The sequence below is a fragment of the Rhinopithecus roxellana genome, chromosome 14, assembly GCF_007565055.1.
Source record: "Rhinopithecus roxellana isolate Shanxi Qingling chromosome 14, ASM756505v1, whole genome shotgun sequence".
NCBI lineage: Eukaryota > Metazoa > Chordata > Mammalia > Primates > Cercopithecidae > Rhinopithecus > Rhinopithecus roxellana.
The window spans coordinates 108374761-108392640 of NC_044562.1; the positions used below are offsets into that span (position 1 = coordinate 108374761).

Genomic DNA, 17880 nt, shown 5'->3' on the forward strand with positions numbered 1-17880 from the left:
GCATGCACTTTCAATGCTGTGTTTTACTCTATTATGTGAACAGACCATATATTATATATTCATTTTCCTCTTGATGGATATTTGCATTACTTTCCTTTTTGAAATTATACCCAGTGCTTCTATGAACTTTCTGTACATATATCCTGGTAGACACATGCAACAGTTCGCCTAAGGCATACACCTACTGATAAAATTACTAGATCACAAGGTACCCCCAACTTTTCTAGGCATGTCCAACTGCTCTACAAAATTTATATCAACTTATGTAACCATCATACAATACTTTCACAAAGTTTAAAAATAAAACCGAACAGCCAGGTGTGGTGGCTCATGCCTGCAATCCCAGCACTTTGGGAGGCCGAGGCAGGAGGACTGCCTGAGCTCAGGTGTTCGAAACCACCCTGGGCAACATGGTGAAACCCCACCTCTACTAAAATACAAAAAAATTAGCTGGGCATGGTGGCACATGCCTGTAATCCCAGCTACCCGGGAGGCCCAGGTGGGAGAATGGCTTGAGCCTGGGAGGCGGAGGTTGCAATAAGCCAAGATTGTGCCACTGGACTCCAGCTTGAGCAACAGAGTGAGACTCCATCTCAAAATAATAAATAAATAAAAATAATAAAAATAAAAATGATTTTAAAAATCAATAAAACTGAACAATACATTACTTTAGAAATACATGTACATATGATAAGATTATTAAAAAGAAAGACCAGGAACCCTAATAATACAATTCAGCATAGCAGTTATTTCTAGGGCAGATGAGGGAATGAGATGGTGAATAGTCACAGCTGGCTTCAATGTTTTGGTAATATCCTAGTGATACGGACAGGAGGCAGGGAAATACTGTGTAGGAGAGGGCAGTTCCCTGGCAATGGCCCCATCCACAAGCCTGGGCCCATGGCCCTAAATGAGAACTTCACATCCCTGTTTTCCAACCTGAATGCTGTTTTTTCAAAAACTACTCTGACCCACAACACCCCAATCTTGTACCTATAAAAACCCAAAATTCCACTGGCAGAGGAGTGGAGTGGCATGGCAGAGAATGAGAGAAAAGAAGAGGGAGCTGGAAGGTTAGAAACGGGGGAGGTTATCTTCCCACTCCATCCCCTTTCCAGTTTCCCATCCCACTGAGGGCCACCTCCACCACTCAGTAAAACCGCTGCATTCACCATCCTCCAAGTCTGTATGACTGATTCTTCCCAGATGCTGGACAAGAACCTGGGTACCAAGAGGGCAAGGTGTAAAAGGCTGTCACCCTGACTCTCCACTGAGCTACTTAACACTTAGACATCTTGGATGGCAACTGCTAAAAGAGCATTAATCATAACACACCCCTAGATGCTGCCATGGGGTGAGAGCCCAAAGGCACTCACCCTGGCCCAGGCACCTGTTTGCCTGCGTGCTCCCCCTCCCACAAGGGGTTTGAGCACCCGGCCAGGTAATCGAGCCACACCCCCTGTCACAAGTCCTATGAAGGGTCCAGGTAACTCTCCTATCTCGCTAGGTTTTAAGGACAGTTGTGGATCCCACAGTCTTAATGACTAAACTTACAACTTACATATGCGCTACATGTATTCTTTTATGTGTATCAATATTTACATAATTCTAAAACCTTGGTTGTACAATAATAAGGATACAAAAAGGGTTAGGAGCCCTGGAAATTGTTGGCAAATAGAACTTTACATTTTAAAATAAATGTATTAAGATGAAAAAATTTTTTAAATACACATCTTTAATGCATCATGCCAATACTTCCTCTTATTCAACAGTTCTTTGTTTTTATGTTTTCAGCCACCTCAATTAAATGTCATAGAAATTAAACACTGGGAGATGAAGAAAGTGATTTGGTTATGTTTACTCTTCCAAAGCAATCTGTCCTTTCACTAAACACATCTATCTTGAAAACATTTAAATAGCCAATTATCAAAGAAAGAAAATAATGACAAATTACTAGTGGCCCCCCCCCAAAAAATTAAATTGAGTATTCCAAAAGTAATATATCTCCAATATGTATATTTATAAATTACATAATGTACATACTACAGTTTTTATATATTATAGACATTTGAACCATTTCAAATTTATAGGGAATTTAACTTTAAAAACATATCTAAGTAGAAGTTATAATGTGTTCTTCCTTTACCCCAGAGGAAGGTTGTGTGCACCTCATGAGGCTCACACCCTTCACTTTGGAGATTACCACTCCAATTCACAAGAACTGCATTAAGAAGCAAGTAGCCCAAACTTGCTTAAAGGACTTCCTATTAATATTCTGTTTGTAAATCCACACTGTTCAGTTATCTATTCAATCTATTTCTATTATTCTGAAGAAATTAATATCTGTCTGATTTAAAGTAGATAACACCCAATTCCTTCAACAACTCTGTTTACAAATAGTGTAAATGAGGATTAAAGGCACCATCTTAAGGTTTTACTTATGTTCCAGGAACTCAATGAAAAAACAAACAAACAAAAGACCAAAAATAATCACTTTTGTGATACTGGTAATTGATTTTTTTAGCTTTCCAAGTAGATAAAATCAACACCTTAAAAGACTTGTCTTTAACCCGGGCTTTCTTTTATTAAAGTGTACAATTGCAGGCGCATGCCTAGAGGAGTAATAGCTGGCTCCTAACAAAAGAGCCTGGATTCCACAATATGCCTTTTGCCAGAGGCATCGTTCCCCAAAGCATACAGCTAACTGCATCTCCTGCTGTACCTGTAACAATTTAATTGTATAAGTCAGCCTAGTCAAGCATCTCCAGCTCATGACTGGGAGACATGAAATTCATTGTCATTATTGTCCCTGTCATTTTGGATCATTATATCCGGCTGCAGAATTTTCCTCACTTCAGTGCATTTTTACCTCCAGGAGCCAGGGATTATAGCTGAGGTTGGGGTGGGGGCAGGACCGTGAACTACATTTACCTCAGGGGAGCCAGAGATTAAATTGGCTTTGCTCTCTCACGAGCTGAATTCATCTATTTGTATGCTGTGAGTTTTAGGTTGGAATAAAAATGAATATTCTAGTGAAACCTGGGCTTTAATTCCCCCTTTGAAACATGGATGTAACTTTTATTTACATTAGGAAAAGGCAATATAATTTCTTATAGTTGCTCTTTTCATATGTGCATAAGGAATGCTTAGAAGCATCATCGGATATGAAACGACAGACATCTCTGTCAATGTCTTGACTCTCAGAAAGGAGGAATTTAAAGCTGTAATTGTGTTCTTCAGTTTTATTTCATAATGGCTTAATGGAGGTATTTAATGGTTTTTAATATTTAATGATTTTTAATTATAGCTCATTTTCTGTGTACTAGATTGGATGACTGGAGTCTAACTAGAATAGCCACAAAGATCCACTATGGGAACAAATAGAGGGAAAAAAAAAAGTAAGTCCCTGAGAAAACTGGCTACCCCTAACAGCTGGTTCACATAATCTCACCGCCTGTCAAGTCACCCAAGCATACCATGCCCTAAACACTTTCTTCTGACTTGAGAAAGTTGGCCTCTACTTGGTAACTCCCTTATCAGCAGTAATGGCCGGCTGTGGGTTTCTACTAGGCAAGTCAGAAAATACTAGGACATGTCTCAGTCAGAAAACCAGTGAGTTGACGATATGATTACTCTAATAGACTGTAGGAAGGAAATACAACTGGAGGAAAAACTCATATGTCATTTACTATCCAACTTTCATTTCATATGGATTTCACTGAGAAGTTTGAGATTCTCTGTCTGCATTTAAAAAGATGACAGTTATTTCTCCATACACGTGAATTTGTTTTTCAGTGGTTAACAATGAAATATGGCACAGATCATAATTACGCCATGTACAGAATAGTAACTATAATTACTACATCAAAATGTATGAAGGGCCAGACGAAGTGGCTCATGCCTGTAATCCCAACACTTTGGGAGGCCAAGGTGGGAGGATCACTTGAGGCCAGGAGTTCAAGACCAGAGTGTCTCTGCAAAAAATGAAAATTAAAAATATATATATAAAACGTTGGAGGGAAAAGTGCATGGAACTTATTTATTACCTCTATGAACTTTTGTGGGAGAACAAACTCTGCCTTCATCATATGCAGTGGCCATCAAAATTTAATTAGGATGAACTGTGTTTATGAGAAATTAAATTTTTTATCTTTGTATATTTTGTACTTCAGAGGAAACATCTTACAGCCCTAACATCTCTGCACTGAAGATACCTTACAGATCTCAGAGCCTGGTCCACATTAATGGCAACGTTTACTAGTTTGTCCCACTATATTTTCACACCATTATATTTCACTTTTCATTGGTGCTGAAGTAAGTGTATAAGGTATTACTAATAAGAGTTTTTAGTTAGCAAAACTTCTTGCAGCATTAAAATTTCATTTGATTATCTGGTCACAGTGGCTCACGCCTATAATTTCAACACTTTGGGAGGCCAAGGTGGGAGAATCCCTTGAGCTCAGGAGTTCAAGACTAGCCTAGGAAATGTAGCGAGACCTTGTCTCTACCAAAAGTAAGAAACAACTAGCCAGGCATAGTGGCACACGCTAACTATAATCCCAGTTACTTGGGAGACTGAGGCAGGAGGACTGCTTGAGCCCTGGAGATTAGAGGCTGCAGGAAGCTATGATCAGGCTACGGCACGCCAGTCTGGGTGACAGGGCAAGACTCTGTCTCAAAAAACTTAATTAAAATTAAAAGTTTATTTGATTACTTATGCCACTTTTTCATCAGATTCAAAATTCTCCCTTGGTGGGAGTTACAAAAATTATTTCTGTTCACTTTAAAATGGCTAATTTTAATTGAATTTTATTGAATTTTACCTCAATACATTATTTTTAAAGTAAATTCAACATTATTTCAAGAAGCCTGAATGCAACTTGAAATCACTTCGGTGGCTGTTGTTATATTCTCATCATGGTGATTTATCAAGAAGATTATGTATTTTCCTTGTTAAGAAAAGCTTATCTTATAAACTACAATGTTTAGACTTGGGTTTGCAATGATAAAAGTTCACATTGAAATATTTTCCTCTCCGAAATACTGTAGTAGCAGGATGATACTGTAATAACATTTTTGCAGTCAAAGGGAAAAAGAGGCATTCATTCCTTTTGTTGAGCATGGATTTACTCATTTAATTCTTTTACCTACACGCTGCTCGTCATCTTATTTCCACGTCAATATTGAATTTGATCATCATACCATATTAGGTAAAACAAGAGTTGCCCCACATGTAAATATGTTGTAAAACCACAGAACTACACTGTTGCACATGTTTGTTTTGCCTCACATCAAGTATAATATAGTTAGGCCTGTACCATTTTAGAACAAGGTAAAAAGACAAATTACTTATATCAAATGAGTAGATTATAATTATTTTTACTCCTTTGGCTCAAGACTTAAGATTTTACAACCGATTTCCAAAGAGCAATTTGAAAATATTTTAAATACTTTTTAAATTTTTCAGAAATTTTTGTTAAGTTCATAATTTTGCAACCTATAACAGGCTATAAAGATCAATTCTAGATTAAAGGATTCTTTTTCCTCATGATTCTAAGAGAATAATGTTTCTTCTGCCTTGTGTAACAAAGATTTCCCTTGGCTTCTCCATGTAGAATCAATAAGAATTTACAATTCACAACAATACCAAACCAATGTAAAACAGGATGTCACAAATTCAGACATGACATTCGCTAATATTTCTTTTCTTATCTTTTTTTTGAAATAGGGTCTCATGCTGTCACCCAGGCTGGAGTGTAATGGCGGGATCTCAGCTCACTGTGGCCACCTCAGCCCCCAAAGTAGCTGGGACTGTAAGTGCATGCCACCACACCTGGCTAATTTTTTGTATTTTTAGTAGAGACAAGGATTCACCATGTTGGTCTCGAACTGGGCTCAAGTGATCTGGCTGCTTTGGCCTCCTAAAGTGCTAGGATTACAGGCGTGAGCCAACATGCCCAGCCCACTAATATTTATTTTTAAAAGATTCAGATATTGACAAGCTTATAAATAAAATTTGTTAGGACCCAATAGATCACAAAGCATAGAAAATAAGTAAGTATGTGAGAGGGTTTGTGCGGGAGGGATTAGTAATAAGATGGAAAGGCCACAAACATTTCCATGTCAGGATGGGCAGGATGCTATTTACAGAATGCCTTCTTACTCCTACTGGACCAAAAACCTCTTTACTATAATCACCCAATAAACTACAATGGATTAACATTAAGGGTCTGATGCAGAGAAAGCAAATTCACAGTTAAGGTTGTCCTTTAACATGTAGACTCAATCAAGGGCACCAAAAAAATAGTTAAGTGGCCCCCCTGTGGTGTTCAGATGGTGGGAAGCACTGCAAACTGTGAATTTTCTAGCTTTTAATGTTTGCCTAAGACCCTTAACATTTCTCTAATATTGTTGTTCCTAGGACATTTTCTTGAGTCTGGTTCACATATACTTTTTGCATTTATATATGAAAGCCTGACAGCTGAATTGGTTCAAAAATGTAACACTGGAAAGAAGAAAAAAACACAGGGATAGCCTTTGGGACATCCCATAGTATTCAGTATAAATATCAAAATATCCTGAAAAAAATAAAACAACAACAACAAATTCTTCTTACTAGGAGTTTAGATATCTAATACTAAATAGAAAACATAATATAATGGGCGTTGGGGGCTCACTGAGATATAGAATCTAAGCTGTCCTCTGCATCACAAAATTTTTAGGACTTTTTGAACATGTATAACTATCTGTGTTCAGCTATTTCCTTATAAATGGACACCCTTGGACTATATTCCAATCTCACACACTCTTTAAAACTACTAGTAAAATTTTACAAATGGCTTTGCCTGTTTTGTTTTATATTGTTTTGTGGTCCATCTGGAGATATATTAGGTGCTCCTTCAAATAAAATGTACAAAATTATATTGCACACATGCAAAAAAAAAAAAAAAAGAATGAACATTGAACACATGGCAAATGGCCACTAGGTAATGTCACTATTAGAAAACATCTAACAACAATAAAATAAGCAATAAAAACTGAGAGCACAGTTTCACAGATGCAATGTTCATCTACCTTCATCATATAAATTATACATTCAAGAACTGTGTCCTGTGCAAAATACAAACATGTCAATTTCAGCCCATAGGGCATTTTTCCCCCTAGGTTTATAACCCCTTGAAAATAGAGGTTTCATCTAGAAAACCTAACATATCCTCAGCTGCTTTCAACATTATAATATATTCCTAAGGCAAATATTCACAGCAAACACATAACAAATTACATGGCATGAGGGTGGGGACCAAATTCATAATGATGAGAAATGGACCAAACCAACCATGAGACACAAAGTAGAAATCAAAGAAGAAAACAAATATGTAAAATAAACAATATTAAAGGTAAAACATTATGGTTAGTTTTTCAGCCACTGTTAGAGAAAATGGTGAATATGTGCATGCAAGTGCATTTTGTGTGTTGTGTAAGATTAGTATTTAAAGATGCAAAACTATCTCCTTAAGAATATACTATAAGGGTCATGAGTGAGAGAAAAGTATCTGTGAGGAAAAAAAAAATATCACATACCGTCATAGTAGACAATTGCTCCTACCAGTTTGTCCTTCTGGAGCATTGGGAAATGTTCAAGGGCTCTTGATTTGCTGAGGACATAACTGCTTTTCAGGCAATTACTTCCTGCAACCAAATCATACAGCTTGATTCCTACCCAGTAGTAAGGTAACTGCCACCACCTACAGCATAAATAGAGGGGAAAGTTCTTTAGAAACAGAGTATAGCATTATAGAATATTACCTTACAGTACAAGACACCTTCATTTAAGAAAAACAAAGCATACCTAGAAGTGGACTGCAAAAGAAACAGACTTATACAACTGTTTTTGACACCAACCTGGCTGAAGTCTGTAAGTAAAATAAATCAATGAGATTTTTAAATGAATCTTCTCTGAGGCAGTTGTTCTCAAACTGGCTGAATATTAGAATTCTCTGGGGAACATTAAAAATAAATACTGATGCCTAAACCTCATACATCCAGAAATTGATTTAACTAGACTAGGGTGGGGGCCTGGATGATGACAATGTGCACCCAGGATTAAGAAACACTGGTTCAGGAAGTCCTAAGCGATCTATGAGAAAGGATGAACGAAGTTATAAAAAATCTGTTTCCAGCCCCCTACAACACTAATGTGGTTAACAGAGTTACATAATCTACTTTTTCACACTACCTGAATTCCAATGTAAGGCAACTTCATGGATAGCTCTAACAACATTAGGAAAATTAAGTTTTATAATTTATAATCTGACCCTTCCTAACCAAATTTCAGCCTTGGTTAACTCAGACACGTAACATGACTCAAAATGGCTTGGGTTTCAAGTGGGTATATGGTATGTTTACATTTTACAACAGGATACTTTAGCGGAGCCATTTACAGTCTGCACATGATCCTCTTATGTTCCTTAATGCAAATGCAGTTGCTCATCTATATACTCTCAGAAACTGGAGGAAGAAACTACTAATTACAAATACAGAACACGACCTCCTTTGCCTTTAAAATCTAGAGATAGGCCAGTAGAGAGTAATTTAAGAAAAGCCATACTTTTAAATACAACAAAGGAAAATACTTGAAAAGGATTAAAGATTAGGACCAATTAAAACCAAATTATGAAATATGCATTGAGGGATTATTTCCATTAAAACTGTTGTTCTATTGACCGCAGAGAAGCAAATGCATACACGTGATATCAAAAGGCTTACTTGTAAACTGGAAGCATTATAGGCAATGGAGCTGATAAATGGGGAGCAATTTCTAGCAGGTTGGCACGCTCATGAAGGGCTTCTTTTACCATCCTATACTGAAAGGCAAAACAGAGAAAATTAGTTTGGCAGTAACAGATCATAATATTTTCAAATGGCAAATAGACACCCTGCCAACTGATTGATACACAGAAACCTCTACCTCTGAGTGAGGATAGCTCCCTCCTAATCAAATTTCTAATAATACATCATGCTGTCAACCTCAAAGATTTTTTAGAAACCTTAACTGTATTTGCATAGGAGAAAAACATGCTGTCAGAGTTCCCAGGTATAAGATATTTTCCTGACTTGAGTTACAAGATTATTGTAGCCATTTATCTTGCATCCTCTGGATTGTCTCCCTTTCTCAGTTCCCCATATTATTTTTTCTGTGTAGGAGATAACAGATTGTTCAAGTTCATGCTAAAAGTTTCTGTCTTGCCTTCACGAAACCAAGCAATGATGCTACTTAACAGTTGCACAGTATTTTACAGATTATAAAAAGGCTTTGTCTTAACTGCTGTAGTCCTCATTGTGCCTCTCTAAAAAGCCAGCAATGCTATTACAACACTAATTTTACAAATAAGATAACAGACTCATAGATTTTGAGTAAATAAGCCTGAACACATCACAAGTTAGCTGATTCTAAATCCTATGGTGTTTTCATTGCATCCATCATGATGCGAAGAGAATATAAGAAAAAGGGACAGATTCAAAACGGACTTATCAAGAAAAAAAACGAGACAGATTCAAAACTTGACAATGTCAAGCCAGTGCTGCTGTGTTTTTCATGTACAAAAAGAGATAGGAAGTTCAGCTGATTTTTTTTACCCCTCTGGGAAATGTCATCTTCCACACTGCCTTGGCAGTTTTCAAATGGTGGCAGGCTGGACACAATAAAGTGTGACATAAGAAAAGCATGACTCAGATCATCTTTTCCTTCAGAATATGTCAGTGACAATATGAGCGTATGACTGCAGTTGTAGTTAAGAGGATCGATTTTGCACTCCCCCTGCATTACAACACAGCTCCCCTGAAAGTGCTTGCAAAGTAGCAATTTGGTAGCCACTGGCAAAAACCCAATCACAATTGTTTAAAAGGCAACACATCCAAAAGTGATTTTGTAAATCTGCTACTTCAACATGCCTATGAAGAAAAAGCCCCTGATTACCCATAAACATAATACTACAGGAAAGAACTGACACACCTCTCCTGAAAGATATTCCAGCAGAATACACTAAATAGGTATTTCCAACAGGAAGAAATGCTAAAAGCCATTAAAAAAAAAAAAAAAAAAAAAAAAAACCTGATTTAATTGGGTAGAAAAAAGCATAGTTGCAATTTTTGTTTAACAACCAGCATACACAATTACCTGCTCAATATCCAACTTCATGATGGCCTTCTGAAGATATCTCACACCACCATGGATCAATTTAGTGCTTCTGCTGCTGGTCCCTGATGAGAAATCATCTCTTTCTACAAGGGCTGTTTTTAGTCCTGTGTAACCAGAAAACCAAATTAACTTCTTAAATTACACAATTTGTATGTAATTCATTAAAGGCACTTCTCCAGGGTAGAGACAATCACAAGAAAAATTACTCCGAACATGGATAAATTTGTATTCAAAGTGCAGTACACTGTCTATATTATAATGAAGAGATTTTAGGCTCTTCCTGGGGGAAAAGTCAAGCCAGAACTAGAAGCATATTAAGCTGTGAATGAATCACAACTAGAAAATATTATAGTGCAATTTCATGGCAGTAACATACTCTGGTGCACTTAGAAGGTTAAAGGAGAGACTAGCACCCAACTCTACCCATGTAGAGTTAATCGAATGCTGTTGCAAAGCCTTCTAATTGTTCATCTCTCACTACAAGAGTCGAGACCTGTCACAGCCCCTCATCTCTGATCTACTCTAATGCACGCATCATGAATAAATCTAGACGAGACTTCCTTCTATGTGTTGACTTCTGTTGAGAAATGTGTCTAGAGTGGTATTATGGTAGATACACAATGGGGAAAGAGATCCAAGATATCAAAACAAAGAAAGAACAAAAGAAAAGAATGAAAGAACGAAAGAAATAAAGAAAAGAATAAGTTCTGATATTGAGGTGTTTATAGTCTAATTTAAAACTTTTGAACATGACAATATTTTAGAATTACAAAGAAACATAAGCCAGTAAAAATGAACACAGTGCAGAATAACCATGAGTAAAAAATATATTCTTGCCAGGCGTAGTGGCTCATGCCTGTAATCCCAGCACTTTGAGAGGCTGAGGCGGGCAGATCACTTGAGGTCAGGAGTTCAAGACCAACCTGGCCAACATGGTAAAACACTGAGGTGGGCAGATCACTTGAGGTCAGGAGTTCAAGACCAACCTGGCCAACATGGTAAAACCCTGTCTCTACTAAAAATACAAAAAATTAGCTGGGCATGGTGGCTTGTGCCTGCAATCCCAGCTACTCGGGAGGGTAAGGCAGGAGAATCACTTGAACCCAGGAGGCAGAGGCTTCAGTGAGCCAAGATCGTGCCACTGCACTCCAGCCTGGGTGACAGGGTGAGACTCCGTATCAGAAAAAAAAAAAAAGAAAAGAAAAGAAGAAAAAGAACATATTCTTGATAAGGAAAGGCTGAACAAAGATAGGTCAGTTCTAGAAGTTGCCCATTCCCCCTTTACTTGAGGGTTGTTACAGATCTCTTAGGGGAAAGTAGTTCTGTTTTGCTGCAGAGACACCGTGCCTTTTCAGGAGTGGAGATGACCATCAGCACTACAAGTGTCACACAGGAGTTGAGAGACGAAAGTCAGTACCCCAAAACACCCAAAGTATACATCGACACCAAGCCATGAGGAATTTTCATGGCCTGGAAGACTCCTGGAGGATGAGAGAATGTCATAGAATCCAATTACAATGAGAATACGTAACTAGAGCAGTTTGGACTCACAAAGTTCATTTAGGAGAACCTGTGCACGTATTCAATTCAAAGCCACTTATTACATTTAATACCAAAGGGTCGTTTTTATAACTTTTAACAGTTTAAATATCGTACCCAAATGTCATCAGAAAATCAGGGCAATTCCCTTGACTCAAAAGGACAAAATATTTAGAAGGTATGGAGAGAAAAGTAGAAAACTTTGATTCAAGGGCAAAAACTGTTAATGCCTTAACTACCTAGAAAAATAACACAAAAATTACAGGTATCACAGCCCCAGGTCACTCCTTTTAAGTATATATGCCAGAGAAAGACCTGTAAAATTCTCAACTATTAAAACCCTAGCAATGCCTAGCAAATTTAGTACTGAATATACTAAAAACACAGAAAAATATTAGTACATATTTTTAAGAATATTGAGAGCCAAAATCCTGATATTAGAAGTTAATTAGGCATGGACTAGGCTGTCAGGTAGCTCCCTGCTCAACGAAAAGCAAGTAAACAAAGTGCAGCAGTTTAATGGAGGCCAAGTTTGAAAATCCAGAAGACTCTCATCATACTCCAGGTTAGAAGGTAAATTCAGGATATAAACCCAGAAAAAATGAAATTTGCAAATCTCTTAAGAATGCACTATCTCAGTGAGCTATATCACCTTTTCTTAGTAAGTCCAACACAGAGTTCTTCTTCTAGCACTAAAATAGACCATTTTTTCTTCAGCTGAAGATCAGACGAGGGAGTTGACTTTCAAATGATATTTAAAAGCCAGATTATTTAAAATATACCTCTCTTTAAACCCTGGAATCACTGTCATGGCATCAAGATGCCCACACCATGCAAGGCAGGGAAGCAAGGTTGAGAGAGGACAAGCAGCCTCCCCCACGGCCCACAGCTTCCTCACCTGGGCCTATCCTTAGGGATACCTACCCTAAGGTATCCTACAGGCTATGGTAGACAGACTACTTAGACAGTCTCCAGTAATCCCAACTACCTAGTATGTCACCCCCTGCCCTGGAGTGTGGGCTAGACTAGCACTTTTCTTCTAATGAGCAGGTGACCTGCCACTACTATAATTAGGTCATTAAAGACTAGGAAATGCTCTCTCTCTTTCCAGTATTCTGATTTGCCCTCCTGCTTGCTTGCTCTGGTGAAGCAAGCTGTCATGTTGTGAGTTCAGGAACAAAGAGAGGCTCCTGGTCAACAGGTGGTGAGGAACAGAGACCTCAGTCCAACAACCTCGTGAGTTACTAGAAAGCACTGTCCACTATGAGAGATAGAGCCATAGTACCCAGCTAAGGCTCACCCAGATTCCTGACCCACTGAAACTGGCTGATGGTAACTGTTGTTTTACGCCACCAAATTTTGGGGTTAGTTTTGTAGTGACACAATTCCCTGTGTGAAAATTAACTATAGCCAAGATGGGAGAGATGGGAGTTTACCTTGTACCTGGGGATGGAGTCGTCAGGAAAGAAGAGTCTACAGAGAAGTATGTGTTCAGGGCAGGTGGAGTGAAGAAAGGGAAAGATCATTGACAAAGCCCAGCTTAAGCCAGAGAAGGCAAACGCTTGCTGTGGCCTAGCTTATCCAGGGGCTGCTTGTCACTCAGGGGCTGGAGTGCAGGTACAAAGAATGGGCAAGGCAGATCTCAGAGGGCTCTTCTTACGCATTCGAGTATTTGGATCTTGCCCTGTTAGCCACTGTTTCTCACAAGTAAGTAATATCCAGATCTCCTCAAAAGGAAAATACCTCTGAGAACAGAGCTATGTGTCCTGGATCAGTTTAAGAAACAAATGTTTCATCAGAAAAAAACAAGATGTGGCCAGGTGTGAGTGGCTCATATCTTTAATCCCAGCACTTTGGAGGCCAAGGCGGGAGGATGATCACTTGAGCCCAGGAGTTCAAGACCAGCCTAGACATCATGACAAAACCCAGTATCAACCAAAAAATACAAAAATTAGCCGGGCATGATGGCGTGTGCCTGTATTCTCAGCTACTCGGGAAGCTGAGGTGGAAGAATCGCTTGAGCCCAAAAGACAGAAGTTGCAGTGAGCCAAGATTGTACTGCTACACTTCAGCCTGAATGACAGAATGAGACCCTGTCTCAAAAAAAAAAAAAAAAAAAAAAAAAAAAAAAAAAAAAAAAGAGAGAGAAAGAAAGAAAGAAAAGAAAAAGAAAAAGAAAACATGGCTGGGCACAGTGGTTCATGACTGTAATCCCAGCACTTTGGGAGGCCAAGGTGGGAGGAACACTTGAGGTCAGGAGTTCAAGATCAGCCTGATCAACCTGGCAAAACCCCATCTCTACTTAAAAATATATATACACGAAAATTAGTTAGGTGCAGTGGCGCATGCCTGTAATCCCAGCTACTCAGGAGGCTGAGGCAGGAGAATCACTTGAACCCAGGAGGCGGAGGTTGCAGTGAGCCGAGATTGCGCCATTGCAATCCAGCCTAGGCAATAGAGTGAGAATCCGTCTCAAGGAAAAAAAAAAAAAGATGCAGCATGGACAGGCAGGCACGAATATTAGTATTTCTAGTATTTTGCACAGTTATAAGGTATCCATTCTGGGGAATCAGGGTGTGCTTGTTAATTTATCATTATGAAAAAGGATAACATTTAAATTTTTTCTAGAAGTTCTCAGATACTGTTTTGAGAAATACTATTATGCTGCCTGTCAGGAGAACTATCAAAATATTTTCAGCTGAGATATCAGATTAAGGTTCAGAAAAGATTTCTCTGACTGCAGGAATGAGGGGTAGAGGTAGAGCTGGAGGCAGGAGACCTTTTGGAGGACCAGTGTCATATAACAGGAGTTGGAGCAATGAAGAATCCGGCCTCACAAGGCAGAGATGGTATTGAAGAGTGATATAAAGAGAAAATTTTATGGGCTGTGTTGTCAGGATGGATTTTTTTTTTTTTTTTTTTTTTTAATTTCCCAAATTGACAGAGTGTGAGGCAGGGAACTACTCTAGGAATTAGCAAGCCATCTCAGGAGGATATTTCAGGATATTTAAGTGAGAGCTAACACTTTAAAGCTCTCAAAACTGCTTTTTCCAGTATTGGACATTTTAAAAGTTATCACATGTACTTATGTGAGAAACCCTAGTGAATACCAACAAAAGTTAAAATGGGCCTCTCTGTCAAACCAGGCTGTTTTTCTTGTCCCATTATTTCTAGTGTCAAATCATCAAGTTACCCACCAGAATTTCTGGAAAGAAATGATACTGCTCCTTCCAGAGCAAAAAGTTAAAATTTTAGTTTCCAAAGTTATAGCTAAATTGATATATTAAAATGCCATGTAACAAAAAAAGCATTACTAAAAGTTTTCCAAACCACAAAAAAACTCTAAAAATTTTCCTTAATTTTCAACTGCTATTATATGCTAAATGTTTTAAATCTCTCATTTTTTGTTGAATGAGAAGTAGAAAGGAGGAAAATAAAAATCAAGACATTATTAAAGTCATAGCGGCAACTCAACTATTTCTTAACTAATTAACCAACTAACTGCAATGAAGACAATAACATTTTTAAAAGCCTTTTGAGGTTCTTCTGTGGTTCTGTTATCTAATCTGTCCCTTTCTGTTTCAACTCTCAAAAATCCAAATTGTTTCCTCACCTCAAAAATTACTGAAATCAAATTAAGAGTTCAGTTTTGTGGTATGTTAAATATAAGGCAAGGAAGTGAAAAGAGGGAGGTGTTTTATCTACTCAGAGAGTTAACAGTATTAAGTGATATTCAATGCTAGCATTTTGTGTTGTTAGGTAAAATAATTAAGTCTGAAGGGCACAAAAAATAATGCACCCAGGATTCAAGAAACTACTCCTTACTATAGATTTGAGGAGGCTGGGGAGAGATCTTCCTTCAGAGTAGAAAGAGTGACCTCCTTACATTACAGGCAGGGAAGGGCTGGCCTCTCTATGTATTGAAGGTAATTCACTAAACTAGTTCAAGATTTTATAAGTTTTTTTTTTTTTTTTCTTTTTTCTTGTTAGCAGCTACTTTTTATGGAAAGCAATAAGCTCTATCTCATTTAGTGGGAGGGGTATTATCATTATTTAAGGCTTTGTTTTTATTACTGATTACTTTTAGTAGGTAGTATGGTGAATTTTGTGACAGTAATAAAATATTAATATTTGGAGTAAAATTACTCTGAAATCTTAGGCACAATAACAAGATTAGAGTAGAAGAATAAAGTCAACTTGAAATCTATATTCCATTTATCATCTCATCTGTTAGCAAGCTGAAATTGTATCTTCTAGGTGGGGCAAGGGGTATGAACACAGTTCTTTACAGCTTTGTCTTTTCTGACCTGAGTGAGAATGTCTAATTACTTCCCACCAAACCAATTCATGGATCAAAACAGTTGGATGAATATAGAAGGATAATTACAATCTAAGAGGAAAAATGGTACGACATTTAACTTTCACAACATGAAACAGAAGTATATTTTAATACCTTTTACTGATTATCTTATTATGCATGAAAACATGCTCAATATAATAAATGCAGAGAAGCAAAGAGAACAAAATAAAACTCTCCTGTAATCACACCACTCAGAGATAACCACAGTTGACATTTGGGTATTTAAACGTTCACATTTTCTATGCATGTATATAATCACATATGTACATTTTTGTAAAAATAGGATTATATGGTAAATTTGATTTAATTTTTTCATTTAACACTGTTTATTGTAAACATTTACTCATGTCAATAAATATTTTTCTATAAGTTCATTTTTAACATGTGGATAGTATTATATTAATTTTTATAATTTATTCAATTTCTTATTTTTGAACATTTGGATTATCTCATTGTTTCACTATTACAGATAGTACTGCAAGATTGTATTTTCATTTAAACTCCTTGTATCTTTTAATTATATCATTAGAATACATTTTAAGAAATGTCACTATTAAGATATTTCTAAATAGAAAGATAAGAGTAATCATTCTGAAATAAGTATCAGAGACACCAAGATAATAGCACATAAATCAAAAAATTTAAGACGCTTTGTATGTTAGCACCATAAGAACAGGCATTAAAGCCACATGCTGCAAGAAGGAAAATAATAAAGTTTTTTTTTTTTTTTTTTAAAGGTGAGTTTATCTTTCTTTAGAAAAGCTTTGGGCACTTAACCTTGGATTTCAGACAGCCACTGCCATTAATAAGAAAAGGAACTAACCCAAAGGCTGAACATTTTATGGGAAGGATCAATTCCTCTAAAATATTACCCTCTTGTAAAGCTGCAAAGTAATCCTGACTTGTTAATCCTCACGATCAGGACACTATGCTTTGGCCTGGTATTTTCTAAAAGTTAATGTTAGCATTTTATATAAATATATGATATATATCTATTTCTACGTTTACATTAGAAAACACATAAATTATATTAGAAAACAGATTAATAGAGATATGATGTTGTTATAACACGTCATTAACATACTTCAGTGTTTGTTAAGTACACATATGATTATGGAGTCACAAAACTGTACTAGGCCGTAACAACTGCAATAACACAATTTTGAGGAATAAGAGAGTTGCTGCTGTTGCTTTTTATTTTTACTTTGGTATTATCAAAAATACCCAATGTTCAAAGAGAGGAAGAATATCCAAATCATACAGAAAGGCAGAAAGAGAAAATGATGTAAAAAACTATACTAATGGCCTCCTGGTTTCCTAGTTACAAAATCCATAGGTAAATAATGTTTACCATTAAAACTATCTTACATATTTTATCAGGAACTTTTCTATGCTTACTAAAGAACACAATCTGACACCATCTCACTTTAAAAACAAATAAAAATTAGCACTCATTCTTCACAATCTGCTTCTTTTGATTTATAACACATCTTAGCCATTTTCCCTGTAAATACGTAAACATCTATCTCTTTTCAATAACTGAATATATTCCAATTTATTAAGACAGACTCCAATTTTTTGCCATTATAAATATTGTTATAAATAAAATTCTGACAGTATGACATTGTAAGCTCAGCTTTGAACTCTTCTTCTTCTCTAAACACAGAAAATTATATATGTATATATTTTAAAGGACATAATTGACTCAAAAATAAGATTAAAACTCAATGGACCCGAAATGTAGCAGAAACTGAGAGCAGAATGTTTAGACCAAAAGCTTCTC

The 17880-nt window shown here is 36.9% G+C and overlaps 1 protein-coding gene across 5 annotated transcripts in view; it reads right to left on the reverse strand.

Annotated features, from left to right (window-relative positions):
* GPD2 (glycerol-3-phosphate dehydrogenase 2) overlaps positions 1-17880 on the reverse strand; it is a 150926-nt gene that overhangs the window by 63705 nt on the left and 69341 nt on the right. For all 5 annotated transcript variants that reach the window (XM_030916181.1, XM_030916183.1, XM_010353178.2 and 2 more), the window contains 3 exons: positions 10178-10302; positions 8767-8864; positions 7582-7745 (listed from right to left, as the gene is read on the reverse strand). In XM_030916181.1, coding sequence (XP_030772041.1) covers positions 7582-7745; positions 8767-8864; positions 10178-10302 — 387 coding nt within the window. The remainder of the gene's footprint in view (positions 1-7581; positions 7746-8766; positions 8865-10177; positions 10303-17880) is intronic.